This window comes from Strongylocentrotus purpuratus, unplaced genomic scaffold (genome assembly GCF_000002235.5).
Source record: "Strongylocentrotus purpuratus isolate Spur 01 unplaced genomic scaffold, Spur_5.0 spur5_scaffold_7, whole genome shotgun sequence".
NCBI classification, from domain to species: domain Eukaryota; kingdom Metazoa; phylum Echinodermata; class Echinoidea; order Camarodonta; family Strongylocentrotidae; genus Strongylocentrotus; species Strongylocentrotus purpuratus.
This window is the reverse complement of record NW_022145613.1, coordinates 15,731,854-15,752,461: the sequence shown is the minus strand read 5'-3', so window position 1 is coordinate 15,752,461 and position 20,608 is coordinate 15,731,854. Positions and strand designations below refer to the sequence as shown.

Sequence of the window (20,608 nt, the reverse complement as noted above, 5' to 3'; positions counted from 1 at the left end):
GTGTGATATCGATACCGATATCGTTAGATGAAGTTTCCGGATGACTGAGCAATACGAAAACGATATTAGTCAGTCATCCGAGTAGTGCGCAAACGACATTGAATTCAGTGATTTATTGTACCACTTGGAAGCCTTATATAAATAATAATATATAATTTTTACTGCATTTTGTGTGATTATACAGCATCATTAAAGGACTTGGTTTGAGGCAGAAATTTTGAAGAGACACCCAAGGTAAGTCTTATCTGTTTTTAAAAATATATATTGGCGCAATAATCCCAGCAAAATTTAGTGCGGGTGTTTTGACTGAAATAGTATTAATGAATGTTGTGAAGTATCATCTTACTGCTGATATAATTTAAATTATGAGATCATTATCATTTGTTAATCTACTTTTAGTCTCCATTTTGTTGATGGGAACATTTATGTAGGCTTATTGGAAATATTAGGTACACAGTTATGTCAATGGTAAGGATGCGAATTTAACATCTGGTGTAGTTCTCCCCATGATACGGCTCTGATGAAGGAGAATCCTCAGAAGGTACAAAATATATCATAATAACCGTTAGCAAGAGATGATAGAGAACGCGTATTAAGTATTTGATATTTTGTTGATCATGAATAAAAATCATCAAATTTGTTATACTAAACAATACTTATTCTGTTCTTGTATAGTAAATGTGCTTCCAATGAGTTTTAGAAATCTTATTGTATAAGTACTATTAAAGGTCGCGAATTTTTGTATTTTTTTTATAATTGGAAAATTCAGAAGGGTCATGGTGTAGGTAGGCTTGTACATCTCGACACCTCTGTAATTACTGAATGATATAGGTGACCTCATGTATTCCAGATCATTATGAAAATTTGGGACAAAATAAGCATTAAACTGTGCCGAAAATAATACTCACTCCATTGCAGCTGTTTAGAATATTGGTGCTAGAATGAATGATAATCCGTTTTATGACTTTTCATTTAAATTATTCTGTACAGAATCATATCAGCACCATTTCGTTCATCGTTTCATTGTGTAGGGTAACTTGGGTTTAGTTTTGTACAAGAAATTTCTTTTTAGCATTGAGCATTTTCAATATTCCGTACTGTACACGATAAATCTCTTGCTTGCTCCGCTTACGTTTCAACTCATTAAAAAAAAATATGTTGGTTATATTATTTGGAGATGAATGTATGTTAACAAATATATCGATTTCGGTGTATGAATGGTAGTCATCTCCCCGTGGTTCAGATAAGGAGAATTGTGGGAATTTGTTGACATCTTGGTCTCTGGAATTTTCCTTCCATTTTTACACAATATCCTCCATCCTCAACCATGCTTACTCTAAAGTAGCTTCTGTTAACTCAGACCTACAAATTTTGTGTAATTAGGCACATATATAAATATTTCAATTACCAAAGACTTGACCGGTACTGTATAGCATGTAAAATATTAGTTTTCAGGGGCGGATCTATCTTTTTGCTGGGGGGGGGGGGGGTTGACCAAGTGATGTTTTCCTAGCATCTACTAACATCTACTAATTCTGTGTGGGTCTGGACATATGATAGCGTTTTTCTATGCACATCACATTTTCACTTGGCAGCCCGAAGGGGCATATGGAAACGTTTGCTTGTATTTGTCTCATAAAAGAAGTTAACCACAAACTGACTCCCACACGATGTTGAGTGCTCAGGGGTCACGGGCCACTGGCTTCATCGGGCAGGTAGTTCCATTATGTGAATGGGTAAATTAACTATTACAAAATGAGGGGACACATTACATTGTACAATAGGGACACACATTGTTTTTAATGTGCCGAACATACTCTTTTATTGACTTACTTATTGCATGAAACTATAAAACCAAAATGCATTTTGTATTCTATCAATTGGAGTACAAAGAATAATAACAGGTGAATGAAATGCATAAACATCACAAACACCTGGGGAGGAAGCATTCATAAATTTGAATAATTTAGTTTATAAACGACTCCGATGAAACTAAAACCAAAATGTAATTTGCGTTCTGGCAATTGGAGTACAAAGAATGATAACAGGTGAATGAAATGCTTCAACAACAAACACCTGGGAGGGAAGCATCCATAAATTTGAATAATTTAGTTGATAAACGACTCCGCATGTGCACGTTTGGTGGAGCAGAAAGCAGTGGATTCTTACAACACGAACCCATTTAACAGAATGCCGGAACGTAAATTAAATTTGGCGCGGTTGGAAAATGCATCTTTCTACCCTGCGACTTTAATGGTACGATCCAGTAAATTAAAACAGTAAAATGGCTCTTATTTAAAAATTACTCATTTAATAAAACCCAAAACTTCAGTGATATCAGACAAAATATGATATATCTTACTAATAATTAAAACAGATGTATAAACATTGTGAAAGTGTAGCATTTTACGATGAAAGACACCGATTTAGCGAAGTTGACGTCATTAGTGCGCTTGCATCAGGGAATTCAAGGTCAAAAGGTCAATTCAGACGCTGATAAATTATTGGTCAAGCCTTTTTGTTTCCTTTATTCCGACAAAATTATACAATCAATCAAAACAAGTTTAATACCAGAAGAAAGCTAACGATTACTATTTTCATTAACCGCTTGCCCCAAAGTCGCTTGACCACAGTGATACGAGTGAGAGCTTGCGAGAGCGTTCAAAGTGTGATTGAAACTCGCTATTTGCTCTTCTCCAGTGCAAAAAGAGACGACATTGTGCTGGATAAATGTATTTTTCCGACAAAAGTACAGAAAATTTGTATATGGTCGTTTTATATTATACTTTATGAAATGCTACCCAAGGCGCCCCAAAGCTGGAAAGAAACGCACATTTTAGAAAACTTCACTTTCTCAAGGAAAAATGCTTATTTGTTCTATGCACGCAAATCAGATTGAGCGGATGATACAACGTTTCCATATGGAGTGGCGTTAAACCTCCTACCCCCCCCCCCCCGTAGATCCGCCACTGGTTTTAATATATGAATGTTTAACTAAAGGCATTTTTGGGGGAAAAACAGCGCTTTACATATTTATATCATTTAACTATCATTTATTCACCAGAGCAAGACGTTGGACATTCTAAAATGTACAAAGAAAAGGGGTACAATAACAATAATAAGAGCACTGGCATGTTTATAACCGATCAATTTTATGATGTTTTCACGGGGTTAAATTTATTGTTACTGTTTTTCACCGAGAAATTAGCTGCTTTTCAGCATTGAAGGCCGTGAATAGACGATCAAATAAGACGATACATTAAACCAAAATTTATTAAAGGAAATCACAGAAAAAACAAGAATAATAAAATTAAAATAAATACAAAAACAAGAAAATTGCAATAGAGGAAAGAACATGAAAAGAACACATTTTTCTATTTATTTTTACTTGATATATGGCGGTGGCAAAAATCTCCATCGCCTCACAAACCTAAGGGTACACATTGCATGCAAGTAAATATGCACCATATTTCTTGTCGCCAATGAATGCATACGTCATACTACGATGGCAATGCGCTTTGACGCCATATGCTATAATTAGTGATATTTACATTTCATCTTTTGTTGTTAAAACGTACGCCACATATTTGTGTCACACAGCTCCCCTTTCTGTACTTCCCACACAGTGGTAAAAATGGCTGACGCATTATAAATGATCTATTGTTACCACTGTTTTATGTTTGAACACTTTTCATGGTTGATCCGTAGGCGATGTTTTCTTTTCTTTTCGAGGCTAGTGAAATATCTAAGGGAAAATATAAATCAACAAGTCAAATAATCAATTGTGGTCCTTTTATTGCAGTTGTGTTTTAGGTTGACCTTTTCCTCAAATTCTGAAACAAAATCCTGGGTTCAGCTCATGCTGCAATCATAATTATAAACCTTTAGGTCAGTCAGGAATCCCACGACTTTTACAAGCCGATCGCTGTCAGATTATCAAGATATTTATGATGGGAAATCGAAACTTCATTGTTAGTTTTCCTAACGGTTTTGGCGCTAGTGTACTTTCGTATCTATTTTTTACATATAAAACCGGCGTGGAGCCTACTAAAACGTACAACAAATCAATTGCATGTACGTGTACCATCACTATGAATATGACTGACAAAGAAAGCGGACAAAATATACAGTTCCTCAGGTAGACAAAGGAACACCCCTTCACTGCTATTATGTAAAAATGTGAAGAACAGGTGAATATGCATGTGACACCTGTTCTACACATTTTTACATAATAGCAGTGAAGGGATGTTTCTTTGTCTACCTGAGGAACTGTTTATTTTGTCCGCTTTCTTTGTCAGACATGTTCATAGTGCATATACCGACGAAGGGACAGGTTGCGGGCGCGCGAGCGTGCGTGAAGTCGATTTTACAGTCGATAACTTCACGCACGCTCGCGCGCCCGCGACTTACAGAACATTGGGAAAAATGAGTATGGAAAAATAATTCACTCAAGGATTTTTACTTTTTTGAGGCACTTCATGAAATAACTATATTTATAAATATTTCAGCCGTCTCTCTACTGATTTTAATCAAACAAAGATGTTTTTAATTTCTCCCTATTCTTCTGTTTCAAGCTTTATCTTGTCCTCATATGTCCTTTTCATTACCCAGTCTTTTCCATTTCCTTGTTTATTTTGTTGTGTGCAATGTTATACCTCCTATGTATATTTCTAAGCCTATTGCGGTATTCTATCTCACCAGTTTTCAATATATTGTATTCTAATGTCGATGTTTAATCTTTTGTAAATTCGATTTCATTTTTGCCTTTGACTGCTATTTTTAATTCATTAAACAAAATCTCATAGCGCATAAGGAGTACCCATCAGAAACCTGTACCTTCTGGAATTCTCGCCTCTTTTCTTCCTTGTCAAGATTGTGAGGAGGTGGTAGTTCACAGGGAAAACTATCCTACAGTCCTCAAATGGCAAATACAAGTACCGGTGTGTTGGCTCAGTCAGTAGAGCGTCCGCCGCACAATCGGGAAGGTCGTGGTTTCGAACCCCGGCCGCGTCATACCTAAAGACGTTAAAAGACGGGAGGTGCTGCTACCTTGGTTGGAGTTCAACAATAAAGGGTTAGAGCAAAGTCGATCTGGCGCTGCTCAGTGGCTGCCGGGCTCACGATCAATTGGCCAAAAAAAAAAAAAAAAAAAAAAAAAAATCCATTTTCGGTTTTAACTTAATACAATTTGGAGTGGACTTTAAAAGAATATGATTATTATTATTATATGTGTATTTTTAACCCTATTATTGGTCTTCTAAACTTATGTTCAGTCTTTATTTCATTTTATTTTTTTATTTTATTATAGTTTTATTTCAACAGGGTGGTCTCATTCAAGTCCATTTCTGGACCTGCTCTCCCAGAGAGCCCTGCATTCACATCAAAACATGTACAATAACAACATGGATTCAAAACATACATACAAAGGTAAAATATACATGGCATATACAACAATTCAACTAAAATTCATATAGATAAGACAAAGGAAAACAAAGAAAGATTAAACATAGGTAACAAAACACACACATTAACAATTATAAGGGGAAAAATACAACTATCACATTGAGAAAACTAAATGAAGGAAATGTAATTAATAAAGGTTAAATTAACGTGAAAAGATGTTTACAAGGGAAACTGAAAAGTTTTGACATTCTTTTAAAACTTTGCAGCGACTTACAATTTTTAATATGATAGGTTAATTTATTGTATAATTTAGCTCCTAAAACCGCTAAGGTTTTCGGTTTAAAAATTGTTTACATTTTGGTTTTTACAAAACTTTCTTACCTTACACAGCAAGTTACCTCTGATATGCAGGCCACGTTTGATCCCACCCAGCCCGCTCCAGCAAGCTATGCCACCACGGTGCAGAACCCTAACTCGTCGAGCGGTGTGTCGCCGAACTTTAACGGAGCCACCGGGAGAGTGACTGGTTGGCTGCAGCTCTCCCTTGGTATCGGGAGCGCCGCCGTCGCCATTTTCGAATTGCTCCTCGGCACCGGGCTAGGCTATGTCGCACTGGGAATTTGGGCAAGTGTTCTGGTATGTCGCCATTTTAATTTTTCTTCTTCAGAGTATGCCATTGTTTCCATACATGATTAACATTTTCGCAAGAACTCAAGAAAAATCAACATAAGAAACTTACCCTGTAAAATGTGCGAACATTAATTTCAACGACTGATTGCATAATCCTACCATCACGCATGATTGCTATGGGATAAACAGTGCGTATTAAGAAAGGTGCTTACTTGTCCGCTGCGCCATTTCACAGTCACGCGTAATGAGTCAAACTTTTTAAAGACCATGGTGCTCAATCACTCGTGGCAGAAATATTATGAATTACATAACAAAAATACTATTTATCATGAAATAGATTTAACGAATTTCGGTACACTTTTTTTATACCCACTGTACAAAAGGGTATTCAAATCCACATTGTATGAGCATGCATTTCGTCATTTAGTCGAATTTAAGCGTCTCCTGCAATATGTATATATATATTTCTTTGTTTTCTTCTCTCTTTCCTGATATTTCTATTGCATGTGTTTCTAAGTATACATGTATGAGGTTTACTGTAATATATTTTAGGCCTATATTATCCACATTCAGCACAGGCATGTGCTTCCTTGCACCTTCGCCTCCTGCTCCACAAATTTCGTTCAGTTAAGGTCTAAGAAAAGAAAATGTTCTTCTGAAAATGAAATTTAAAAGTGTTACCAAAATTTGATGAAATTAGTAAATGTTCCTAATAACCCTGTCGAAACTCCTTCGTTTTTGTTTATATTGTGTCATTGTATACATTTACCACATTTGACAATTCTGTAATTATATAATATTGACTGGCCTTGAGGGGTATATCAGAAATATTGACCAAGCTCAGATCATATTGCCCCGAGTCGAAAGACGAGGGCAATATGGTCTTAGCGCGGTCAATATTTCTGATATACCCTGAAAGTAAAGCCAGTCAATATTTTTATTGTTATCCAAATCAGACATCTAGAGCAAATACAGAAATCCACCATGACAATCTCAAGAACTAAACAAACTTTGTCAAACCAGCACTGTGCATCCAGTACTTGACAACATTTTCGATACACTGCAAACAGTGTGCATTTGGTGTGATTATTACGTCACAATAGAGTGCGCGCAAAGTGCGCAGGTTCTCGTACGCATAATAGATGCGCAATGAAAATGACAAAATACGGCGCGGTCAATACAAGATGCGAGACCGTGGAAAATACCAAGGTATATTTTCACTCGTCTCTACACGTAAAGTCAATACGCGCAGGGAGACCAAGGAAAATACAAAGAATATACCCCTACGTTCCCACTGCTAGTGAAAACTAGGGCAATACGGTTTTGTAAATGACCAGCTCAGATGTCTGATACGGGTAATAATCTTTCATATTTCCTGAAATTATTTCAAATACATTTTCTAATAAACTGAATGAAAATTTGCTTGAACACTTTTAAGGCCTAAAACGCTTTCGAACCATTCGATTCTGATTAGGAGAATTTACTTCATTTGGCATGAGGTTTTACACAGACAGATTCGATAACTATGCAATACCTTTAGAAATGGTTGGTTTGAGAAGAGAAACAAATATTAAAACTAAACTATTGTAATAACTTTTGGGAATTCTTTTATAAGAAAATGGGGAATTTAAAGACTGCAGGGGTAGATGTTTAGTCTAGCCTAAATTAATGCTCACGCAAGGCCAGGGCCAAGTCATACACACATACAATTAGTAACTACAGTCTCTGAGAGAAAGGAGTTATCGAACAATGATTTTTAAGTAACTGATGTTTATTCACAAGAAACATGGTGGTGATATCCAATATATTTACTTGCCACAACCTAATAACAGTTACACTTAACTCACATTTATACTAGTTCTTGCCCTTTGGCTAATTGATGATGCTCCCGAGCAACATCCTCCCAGCTCCTAACTCTAAGTTCTCCAAAATCTGTCTGTCTCAAAACTACCTCGGCCTCAGCTCCAAACTTTTACACACTCCCAAAAACCTCGCCCAAATTAAAGCTAGTATCCTATTCAGACCTCCCTTTTTAATCGTTCGAGCATCCAATTTCTGTAACACTGCCCCCTCCTTAACTTTGAACGTCTCGTTCAACACTAGGAACTTCAAAACAGGAACCTGTCAGTAAAACAACAATAAAGATAACAAGAAATGTAAAATACTAAATCTAAAAAAATAACAACATCATTAAAAATGTGAAGCATGGAAAACGCAGAATAGGAAAACCTGAAAGAAATCATCATAATTTCTAAAGTAGCACATTAGCATGGCACAGTCATTTATAAACATACATAACTTACCTTTGTTTCAGCCTCACAAAACAATTCTTAGGTTGTGGCGAATGCATACATAAAAGCACATGCAAAATGAGACAAAGCATGCAGCATATGCATCTTACCTGATATCATTGATCGTAAATTTCAAATATCAATACAATAAACTGGACTTCAACTCTCAGTATACCAGAACAAAATACATCATACGTGAATATAATTGTTGTTCCACATCAGTCTGGTGACTCTGGTCAACATGTTCAGCCTGTTGCACACTTAAGTAATAATCACTATAGAACAAACAAAACTGGATATAAACAAAAACACTTTTTTTTTTCTTTTCAATATCACCTTTAAATATGGCAAAAGTTAAAGGTTATTCTGGTATAACCATCAAGTTTGGTATTCGTCCTCTTTGGTAACAACAAATGGGATATCTCGGTTCATTTTAAACTGGTTTGGTTAGCAAAATTAGAGTTGCCAACAACACATAAGTACAACCCTGGAAAAAAAAAACATAACAATACTCTGAATTTATATGCCAAAGCGGAAACGCTCATTTCAACTGCCAATATAGAAGAATTTATACAAAACAAAATTGTTTTTACAAAATAACCTGATCTTGTAAAAACATGATCATGCATGATTGTCCATAGATTTCAAAATGACTTTAAGTCATTTAGAAGAAAAAAAAAAGGCAAAGCGTCCATTTGCTATTATCTGTTATTACAGAACGGCACAAATCAATTCTACATTTCGAGTTCAGATGAGTTAATCGCTCATCTGTGATTACACCTAATGCGAGAAAGCCACTTCAGTTTTCTCATTCTTTCTACTCTCTTTGATACATCATAGTAATGTGATTCCTACAAATCCTCCTGTATAAGAACACTTAACAATATTTGTGTTTCTCTTCACAAGTTCGATATCGAGGAATGCTAATAACACCAAATTGTTGGTCCCTCAGTTATGCATTCGACTGGTTTATTCGTAAAGTTCAGCAGCACAATGGAATAAGTGTTTGACTCCTTAAGTTCATTTGCGTCTCCAAAGTTGCTTCAGCTAAATGAAGTCCTGTCACCAATTATTTGTTCCTCTGATCAATGCAATAGATGAAATTCCACTTATAGTCCATGCAAGTGTTCACTATAAAAGTTTTCAAAGTTTGATGGATTTCGTAAGGCTGCATAAAATTGCATGGCATTATCAAAATTGTTCACCATTATAAACACGAACCGCGTTGCCATGGAGACCAGATACGCTCATCCGACACGTGTTGCCATAGAGACCAGATACGCTCATCCGACACGCGTTGCCATGGAGACCAGATTCGCTCATCCAACACGCGTGAAGATACTTTGGGACGGCATCCCGGCGGCGACTTTGCGTTTTACACCCTGGCCTGGACATTTTCCCGGTAAATAGCAATGAAACTGCTTGAATGAGTCTAGTCTACGCTCCTCGATCGGGCGCGCCAGTTCCAAATCGAATCGTACATGCTACATACGAGAGAGAGAGTGGGTCGAGAGAGAGAGGTCTTAGAAAACAAATATGAATAGAGATGGGGGGGGGGGGGCAGGGGAGAAATGGGTCTTAGAAAACAAATATGAAGAGAGATGAGGGGGGGGGGGGGAGGTCTTAGAAAACAAATATGAAGGGAGAGGGGTCAAGAGAATTAGAGAAATTAGGTCTTAGAAACAAATGACATGAATTTAAAAAATGAAAGACGTGATCCCACAATAATAGAAAATGGTACGAGTGCAATATTTAAATCACAGTTTATGTATTACATTACCATTACACATATTATGTCGAGTGTAGTTTGTGTATGTGTCGATATGTGTACACGTGTGTTAGGAGGGGGGGGGGTCCGAATCAGCAAATGGTTTGAAAGTAGGCTACACGTCAAAAATTGAGACCCTGAAGAAGGCGGAATTAAACCACAAAAACCATAATATTATTTGGTTTCTCTCTTTCCTTACTTTGATTAATTCCTTCTCTAATTTCTCTCTTTCTTTCAAGTTAGTTTTTGTTTTCTCTCTCTGCTTATGACATTCTTTGTTTCCTCTCTGTTCTTTAATTATTTATTGTTTTTCTCTATTTCCTTCTGTTGTTATTCGTTGTTTTTCTCTCACTCGTACGTCTCGATACAAAAGTACATGTACCGCGTACCGCGACACTGGACATATAGGACGTACGTTGAGCATTGCAGAAGAGCTACGTGCGCGCGCAATATCTTGTCATGGATAGACTTTTCCCAGTCGGTTCCTTGAAATTTATTGGGAAAAGGTCCAGGCCAGGGTGTAAAACGCAAAGTCGCATCCCGGCGTCTTGCGGTACTGGCATCTCGCGTCCTGGCTTGAAGCTTCCTCGGTAAGGTACCTCACTATCTGCTCGTCAGGCCTCAGCTACGTGATGGAGAAAATCTGCCATCCAATTCTGGCTTCCAAGTAGATATTTCTGCAACAAAATAACATCTTTTGCAGAAAAAGGTGTACCAGAGTGGTAAAACCATATATGCGTATATTAGGTATACACATGCAGAAAATTGGCTTTCATATAAATAGCCGTAATAAGAGAAAATGCAACTAACTAGGTTGTGGCAATATTATTATAAAAACTTATTATAATCTCAATATACAAAAAAAAAAAGAATTCTGCCATATTTGTTTTATAAGCAGTTACACAGCAACTTCACTGAAAACTTCCCACACAGAACTGTGCTGTATCCCTGCTGGAAACAGGTACTGACTTTCAAGCACTCTAGCTCTGCTAATGTGAAAAGAACCAGCTAGTCGTAAGCATAACCATTAAAACCTAACAAACAAGGAATTTAATGAAAACCAAGTCCTTAACCATAACAATATCCTTGATTTAAAATAATAATCCATAACTATGTGTAAATGTAATCCACTACAATTATAGACAATGTGATAACCGTGATACACAGCTGTCAAAGTTACCAGCTAATCCCAACCATATCTATTGGGAGACTTCCTTTGACGATGCTGATGCTCGTGACTGTTTTCTCTCGAGGGTTCTTCATCCAGAGCATCATCAGGTTGTCACACTTGATGTCTCTCGCTGAGCTTGGAATGCTCCTCAGTACTAATTTGTGTTGCTAGTTGCTACGGTAATGAAAGAACAATTATCATCACTTACATGGAGCCAGGGCTCCTTCTGTCCCTTGTACTTGCAAAGACGTTCTCTGTGAACCACTCTTGGTTTACTCCTTTTCGTCAACTGGATCCTGTAGACTACATCGTTTATCTTCTTTAGAACAGAGTAAGGGTCTCACAAGTCTGACATCAATTTAGGTGATACACCTTTCTTCCTTCGAGGATGCCAATATCCGGAATACAGGTCAAGGGCGCAAAACCACTGGGAGCCCGTCAATGCATCTAAGATGTCGTCAATACGAGGAAGCGGGTAAGAATCTTTCTTTGTCACCCGATTCAAACATCGATATTCCACGCAAAAACGCATACTGCCATCTTTCTTAACGAGTACAATCATTGAACCCCATTCTCCTGATGCTGGCTCTATCACTCCTTGAGACTTCATCTCATCAATAGCTCTGACAGCCTCCTCCCTCTTAGCTAGGGGTAAACTAGGTTCAGCATCACCCGTCTCTATCTTGTGTGCGACTATGCTTGTCTGTCCCAAGTCCATGGATCCCTTGGAGAACAGGTCTTGTCGTCTCAGTAACAACTCCCGCTTTTCTTCTGGTTGTCCCTCAGACAATCCTACGCTGCTTCTTTCAGGCAGCGACCTTAAACGCGGAGCGAACTCGCCTGTGACTTCTCCTGCTTCTCCAACATTTTCCTCTTGAGATTCAACATCAATGACAACATCAACTCGCTCACATTCACCTACACAATTACCTTCTTGTGAAGATTGGGTATGCTGATTCAAAAGTGTCCTGCCAACCATCACCCCTCTGAGGAAGAGTCCTTCTGCTTCTCCACCCAGGGATGTAATGACAGGAGCCTTGCCATTTCTAGCCGTGTTCCGCTCCTCGAACACGACTAGTTGCCGTTTCCCTCTGCCATCATTGAGGCCTCTACTTGCTTTCTCTGAACACTTGGTGATGTCACTGGGCTCTGGTCTCCAACTCTGGCTTCCAGCACCTGCAGACGCCTTTCAATACCCTGCTGTGCTGTGGAAGATCTGTCAAGGTGCGCTATAATTTCAGCCTGGTTACTGACGGCACTTTCCGCAAACTTCTCAAACGCTTGTAGGTGGGCGCCAACTCCTAGAGGACTCGAAAGGCGACCCCTCCCTCTTGTACGCGTACGTGACGAGATCCGTGAGCGATGCATGGTTGAGAGTGGATAGTCACTTCAACAACTGTGTATCACCCTAAACCCCTGTTACTTTCATGAGCCTACTCTTGCTTTATTTAGAAGTTTTATAAATGGAAACTATAAGGCTACTGTATTTAAAATCCCTATACAAATTTCACGTCAGGTTCAGTATAGTTTAAACTTTTCCACAATAAAATCCAATGAAGAAAAATATAATCCTAAAGGGGATTAAAATTATTTAATTAGTTAAATGGCAAATAAAACAATCCCATCAAAATAAGTTACTTAAAGTGACTAAATTTACTACTAAGTTATATCTTAACTTCCCCAAACAAAAGTAGCTTATCGGGTCTGCAAAGCAAGACTAGCTGTATCTAGCCTGCGGGACTACCAACTTTACCTTTGCTCAGCACATGCACTGCACCGATCCTAAAACATTACTACACACACACACACCAATACAACGCGTTGCTCCCCGTATACACACAGAGCTTTTGCAGTGCAGTGGTGTACGATGTATGGTGGCCCTGAAGGGACATCGCGAATAGACTAAATCGTGAAAAATATGCGATAAAATTCACGATATCGTCAATTTTATCGCATATTTTTCACGAAGAAATTCACGAAATTGACGATATCGTGAACTTTATCGTGAACTTTTCACGATGAAATTGACGATATCGTGAATTTTATCGTGTAAAGTTCACGATATAAAGTTCACGATATCGTCAATTTTATCGTGTACTCTATCGTGTACTCTATCGTGTACTCTCCAGACGGGCGCTTCGTAAACAAAACCAGCCCTAGCTGGGGGAGACAGAGAGAAGGAAAAAAGGGAAAGGGAAAGAGAAGATAAAAGGAAAGAAAGAATAATAAGAATAAAAGAGGGAAACGGGGGGGGGGGCGAAGGGCTCTTGCCTCCTCCTCACTCCCCCCCCCCCCCCCCTCCCCGCCAAAAAATAAATCAGAGAGAGAGAGAGAAGGGAAAGGGAAAGGGAAAGAGAAGATAAAAGGAAAGAAAGAAGAGGAAGAAGAAGAAAAGAGGAAAACGGGGGAAGGGCGAAGGACTCTTGCCCCCCCCCCTCCCCCCCCCCCGCCAAAAAATAAATCAGAGAGAGAGAGAGAGAGAGAAGGGAAAGGGAAAGGGAAAGAGAAGATAAAAGGAAAGAAAGAAGAGGAAGAAAAAGAAAAGAGGGAAACGGGGGCAAAGGGCTTTTGCCTCGTCCCCCCGCCCCCCGCCAAAAAATAAATAAGAGAGAGAGAGAGAGAGAGAGAAGGAAAGGGAAAGAGAAGAAAGAAAGAGAAAAACGAAAAAGAGGGAGAATAGGAAAGAAAGGAAAAGAAAGAAAAGAAAGGAGGCAAGAGCCCTTCGCCCCTGTTTCCCTCTTTTCTTATTCTTTTTCCTCTTCTTTCTTTCCTTTTATATTTTCTTTCCCTCTCCCTTCTCTTTCCCTTTATGGCGGGAGGGGGGAGGGGGAGGTAAGAGCCTTTCGCCCTTCCCCCGTTTCCCTCTTTCCGTCTTCTTCTTCTTTCTTTCCTTTTATATTTTCTTTCCCTTTCCCTTTCCCTTCTCTCTATCTCTCTCTCTCTCTCCTATTTATTTGTTGGCGCGGGAGGGCGGAGGAGGCAAGAGCCCCTCTTTTCTTCTTATTCTTCTTCCTTTCCTTTTATTCTCTTTCCCTTTCCCTTCTCTCTCTCTCTCTCTTATTTATTTTTTTGGCGGGAGGGGGGGGGGGAGGTAAGAGCCTTTCGCCCTTCCCCCGTTTCCCTCTTTCCTTCTTCCTCTTCTTTCTTTCCTTTTATATTTTCTTTCCCTTTCCCTTTCCCTTCTCTTTCTCCTTACTTATTTTTTGGCGGGGGGGGGGGAGTGAGGAGGAGGCAAGAGCCCTTCGCCCCCCCCCCCGTTTCCCTCTTTTCTTCTTCTTATTCTTTCTTTCCTTTTATCTTTTCTTTCCCTTTCCCTTTTTTCCTTCTCTCTGTCTCCCCCAGCTAGGGCTGGTTTTGTTTACGAAGCGCCCGTCAGGAGAGTACACGATAGAGTACACGATAAAATTGACGATATCGTGAACTTTATATCGTGAACTTTTCACGATAAAATTCACGATATCGTCAATTTCATCGTGAAAAGTTCACGATAAAGTTCACGATATCGTCAATTTCGTGAATTTCTTCGTGAAAAATATGCGATAAAATTGACGATATCGTGAATTTTATCGCATATTTTTCACGATTTAGTCTATTCGCGATGTCCCTTCAGGGCCACCATAACGATGCCAATGACAATGAACGTAGGCTACTGCCATTGACCTATCTTAACTTTATACTACAATCAAAATATGACTTATTCCCTAGACCCTAACTAGACCTAACAATCTTCTAAAATTCCACCTTTCAAATCCCACTTCTGACACCAGTGTAATAACTTTTGGGAATTCTTTTATAAGAAAATGGGGAATTTAAAGACTGCAGGGGTAGATGTTTAGTCTAGCCTAAATTAATGCTCACGCAAGGCCAGGGCTAAGTCATACACACATACAATTAGTAACTACAGTCTCTGAGAGAAAGGAGTTATCGAACAATGATTTTTAAGTAACTGATGTTTATTCACAAGAAACATGGTGGTGATATCCAATATATTTACTTGCCACAACCTAATAACAGTTACACTTAACTCACATTTATACTAGTTCTTGCCCTTTGGCTAATTGATGATGCTCCCGAGCAACATCCTCCCAGCTCCTAACTCTAAGTTCTCCAAAATCTGTCTGTCTCAAAACTACCTCGGCCTCAGCTCCAAACTTTTACACACTCCCAAAAACCTCGCCCAAATTAAAGCTAGTCTCCAATTCAGACCTCCCTTTTAATCGTTCGAGCATCCAATTTCTGTAACACTATATTTCATTTAGCTAATTTTCGAATCAGTATTAAAGTGTAATTGTGTTGGTGTCTGTTTAGAGAAAACTACACAGTGCACGCTACAAAAAAAATGGTTTGCATTTTTGTTTAAATTTAAACTGTTATTGTGGAGAGGCATACAAAGTGACGGAGGCCACACAAATTTGTTTACTGTTATTAATACTTTTTAATGTAAGAGCAAATATTTGAGAGAGAAAAACCATGTGTTGTTTTGCATATATTGAGATATATCAAAATTCAGTTGACTTTTGTAATTTTGATTTTCATGGCTGTTAATTATTTTCCTCACCTAGTTCTACATTCCTACCGGTATCTTAGGAATATTTTCGATGCAGAAGAACACTTGCGTGGTATGTTTATTTTTGTATTCTTAGTTTATTCTCTTTTAGAAATATGTATTCAGTACCCATAACCCCTTTATATATATACGCGTTTCTCGGGTAAATTAGAGGAATCATAATAATTATGTATACAGCGAACAAACACATACCGCACACACATACACACGCGCACACGCGTACCCAAGCGCAGCGCACCCACGCACTCAATGTATTCCAAGGCCAGTTAAAGACTTGTTAAATCGATTTTAGCTGAGGAAATAATAGTGTCACTCAACCATAGGCAACTACATATGTTAGAACCATGAAATAATACATCGGCTCCGCTAATATATATTTTATTCAGTTGTTTTGCTGTTGTTTTTTCTTCAACAATTTATTTCTAAAAATGTTGTTTTCTTAGATCATTGGCTATCTTACGATGTGTATCATCTCGGCAAATGTTGCCTTTGCTCAAATGATTGTTGGTGCCATTGGGGCATCACTCACCGGTGCCTATCTCAATGACGATGCCTATGGCTACAGTTATCAAGGAATAGTGGTATGTATACAGGCTACATGTTAAAAATGCATTTCCCTTACGACCTTCCATGAAATGATTGTTGCAATATGGTTTATTCTTGATAGATAAAGTTGTTATCCTCTCAGAACATTATTGATCTATCTCTACGATTCTTTAGATGAAATGTTTCAAGTGCCTGGTATCCCATCAGTGTCGAATACTTTTTGTTTTTTGCGCTTTCCAGTCCGTATTGTATTGATTTCGACGATTTTCAAAACTGATAATCTACAAACTGACAACGGTTCGTTCTACCTTATATTCAATGTTTAAGAAAACTGCTGCCTGTAACATTTTTTCAACGATATTGTATTACCAGTAAAAAAATTCTCTTTGACGAAATCGTGCGAGATCTCGTATTGTTCAAAGCTTAAACATAGTGTTGCTAAAATTTGAATGGTCTCTGAAATGTTGATCGACTATTGTTTTACAAGTTTAAATATCCCTACGATGATTAAACACAGATCAAGAAATTTAGCTTTACAAACTTTGCTATGACTTTTCTCTTGATCCAAAATCCCACGCAAAGAGTTGATTTCGGATATTTTTTAGAAAAGCTTTCCCCGATAAATATTGGATGGTTGGCTTAGTGATTAATAATTCATAGAAATTATTCTATCGATGATTTACTGATTGTTCTGATCTTCATTCACTTTTTAAAATAGGGGAACTTAATGACATCAATGTGTTTATGGAAATACATATTGGTCCGGCTGGAAATATTTGTGTCGATTGCAGAACTTACCAATAATGCTAATCAATATTTTGAAACAGTATTATCATTAACTAAATAAATATTTTTGCATAAAAACATTCGTTTTTCTTTGTCCAGGTTTTTTAAAATCATTTCTGTCATCATCCTTCTATCCACTTTTCAGTATTATAATCTATTAAGCTTTATCATGATTTTCATTCATAGATTTTCTTAAATTTCTAGTTTTCTAACTTTTTTTAATCAGGCATGTCCTTAATCAAGCCCATGACGGAAAATAATTAATATTTCAATACATGGATGAATAAATATATTCATAAATAATTATTTATATATGAATATATATATATATATATATATATATACTGTATGGATGAATGAATGAATGAATGGATGAATGAAAGAATAGATAAACGAAACAATGAAAATGTAAGTTAATAAATAGATAAATGATGCATGAATTAATAAATGAATGGAAAGATAAAGAGATAAATGAAATAAAGAATTAAAGATAAACTTTAGTACTGGTAATGCGATTGCATTGTAAAAGAAAAGGTGTGGAAAGGATCAGAAACAGTTGATCATGTAGCATGTAAGTATCGGTGTGCACTGCAAGGTTCTGGAGTCATCAAAATCATAATAAATTTGACCGAGTCTTGGTAAAGTAACAAGCACTCACATAGAAAGCTATATATGGGACAACACACATGGTGTCGGGGCTAGTACTACCTTGATTTCCTTGTCTTTCTATGTTCATTACTCAGCCAGTATACATTTTCTTCCAAAATTGTTTGGCACATGTCATTTATTTGTAATCTTGAACATTCAGTGTAAGTTTCGTTTGATTCTGTGAGAATTTTTTTTTTATTTTTTTTTACCAGTACTGGAGTTTATCTTTAAACTATTCGAATTCGATTAACAGGAAGGAGGCATCGCATCCGCCTATCTGTTGAACATCCTTGGCCTGATAGAAATGGTGATAGCCATTATGGCTTCAGCCTTCTGCTGTTGTGGCATGGCCTGTTGTCACTCGTCTTCACCAACAACCACCACTGTGGTGAGTTAATACCCCTAAATATACAGGGTGGACAGCCACTTTTGTGGAGAGTCAGGTTTCCTTTAGAGTGGAAAATCCACGCTTACATGTTGGAATCCAATGTCACAAGAGAAATACAACCACTTATATTTGTAGCTGATTCCAGTTTATTTCCATTACATGTGAATTTCAGCACCTTTGGTTTAACAGAAGCTCCCTATATAGGAAGAAATATCAATCATGAGCGAATGTCGAGGTGGCACGGGGGTGTTGCCACCCCTTCTAAATTTATTTAGGGCTGTATGCCAATTGCAAAAGACTTTGAATGGCCGGGATTTGTTGATGTCGTTGTTTTGCTCTGCATGTCAGTATATTCCATCAATTTTTCAACTTTAGTCAACATCATCCCCTTAAAACCCGTTCCGTCTAAAACTTTGCAGAGACGCTCCTTTAACCAGATATTCAACAAGACCTTATTAAAAAGATAGACAGGAAGATTGATTAAAACAATAATGTCCGACTGTTTTTTGTTTTGTTTCCAGTTATCAGTACAATATGATTGGCTTTAGTATAGCAGTCAGACAAGTAGTATGACTTCACTGGAACTACGAACCCTCGAAGGTCGTAGGAACGATCCCTCGCATGGCACAACAGACATTTAATACTGTCAAAGGACATCATTTGCAAATTGATATGATTACCCCTATATGGCACCAATGGCATGTGGCAATATACATTTGCTACTCTAAATCAAGCTGAAGTAATGGGTACCTGATGGAATGTATTCATTGCCATGATTATATGATATACACTACAGCAACAGGATGCGAAGCCAGAATAATGCTGTCCAATAGAGTATTAGTTGATCACATGTATTGTAAACTATACAAAAGTAGAACAGGTCTATTGCTATTATCATTGTTTATTTCATTTGTTTTGTATCTAACATTTATTTTTACTTGTATCAATTTCCTTTGCAGTACACCCACCAGAACATTCCGATGGTTGTGACAACCGGTATGTATATAACGATTGTTTGTGTTTTTGTTTCAACTTCAATCTATAGTTACTTGGTAACAAACATGGTATTTCCATTAGTTCATATAGAAAGGAAACGGTAGGAAGTATAGACTGTGATACTAGGAATATCAGAGCTAAGGAGTGGGGGATGTGATATTATACCTAAATTGGTACATCTTATTATCTTTAAATGCTAGATTTTTTGTGAAATGTTAGCAAGTGTAATTCTCTGTTCCATTTTTCATTAAGCTTTATGGTATTAACAAAACCCCGTAATAAACACATAAATTATTAATTCTACTTGATTTCTTGTCAGATCCTAACTAGAATATTGTTCAACGTGTGACAAACTTGAGGTATACTACAATCGTTGAAATGTGGTCGGTAGCGTATCGGAAACAAAACCTCGGACTTGTCCACATACATCTACACAAAGTTTTCAAGTTTGAATGATAATATTATAATACTTCACAGTTATGGTTAATATTCTGAAATGAATGTGATTATTTTTTATGAATACGCTTCATTATCGTTAACTTGATTGAACTTCCGTTCACTTTCTTTGAATTTTAATGTTACTCTGCACTATACAATCAGTTTATTTATCGGATTTATTAATGTAAAAAAGGGAAATTGTACTACTAATTCCTTGAATTTTCATTGTTTCTACGCAGACCAGTACACTCAGCCGGCTGGAATCGTTTAGCCCCCTCCCGCATACAACGTTCAGCAGGCGTATCCCCCTGCTGGCCAGCCTGTTGCTCCAGCTCCCTACAACCAAGCTCCTGCTGCCCCGTACAACCAGGCTCCTGGTGCCCCGTACAACCAGGCTCCTGGTGTCCTGACAACCAGGCTCCTGCTGCCCCGTACAACCAAGCTCCTGCTGCTCTGTCAAACTAGGCTCCTTCTTACTCGCACAACTAACAAGCAGCTGCTGCACCCATCAAATCTGGCGAAGTGGTGACTTAAATGCGTTCAGAAAATGGGTCTTATTAATGAAACTACCCGGATATGTAAATGCTTATATTGGGAATAACAAGCCATAGCTATATGTTTGATAAATAAAATGCAAGCCTACTCTGAGACACACGAATATTTAGAGAAAAAGTAGTTCATCCTCACAAACTTTTAAATATTCTGAAGAGAGTGGTTTCGATTGTTAGCCGTGATACAGTGATTATAATTTAAAATCATTTTATTTTTAATCTCTGCAATTGGTAATTAAAAGATAGCAGATGAAAACAATTTAAATATACTAAAATGATGGCTGATGTATTATGATAGATACGCATAAAGTCAGGAAAAATGTTATCCTGACAGGATCATTAAATTAAAGCCACGTCAAACTAATGATGAAAACAATAAATTACTAATTATTCTAGGAAGGGGGTGGCTTACATGATAGCAAACT

General features: G+C 37.6%; 1 protein-coding gene and 1 long non-coding RNA gene across 2 annotated transcripts; both read left to right on the top strand.

Annotated features, from left to right (window-relative positions):
- The first annotated feature begins 5,799 nt into the window (after positions 1-5,799).
- LOC115918172 lies at positions 5,800-16,435 on the top strand. The gene is made up of 3 exons (XM_030974063.1): positions 5,800-6,039; positions 15,826-15,882; positions 16,274-16,435. The coding sequence occupies exons 1-3, from the start codon at positions 5,809-5,811 to the stop codon at positions 16,433-16,435; spliced, it is 450 nt and encodes a 149-aa protein (XP_030829923.1). The 5' UTR covers positions 5,800-5,808.
- A 1,630-nt stretch (positions 16,436-18,065) lies between these two features.
- Positions 18,066-20,368, top strand: LOC115920001. Its single transcript, XR_004062111.1, has 3 exons — positions 18,066-18,198; positions 19,158-19,194; positions 19,872-20,368. It is a non-coding gene; the product is annotated as an uncharacterized LOC115920001 (long non-coding RNA).
- Positions 20,369-20,608: the final 240 nt, after the last annotated feature.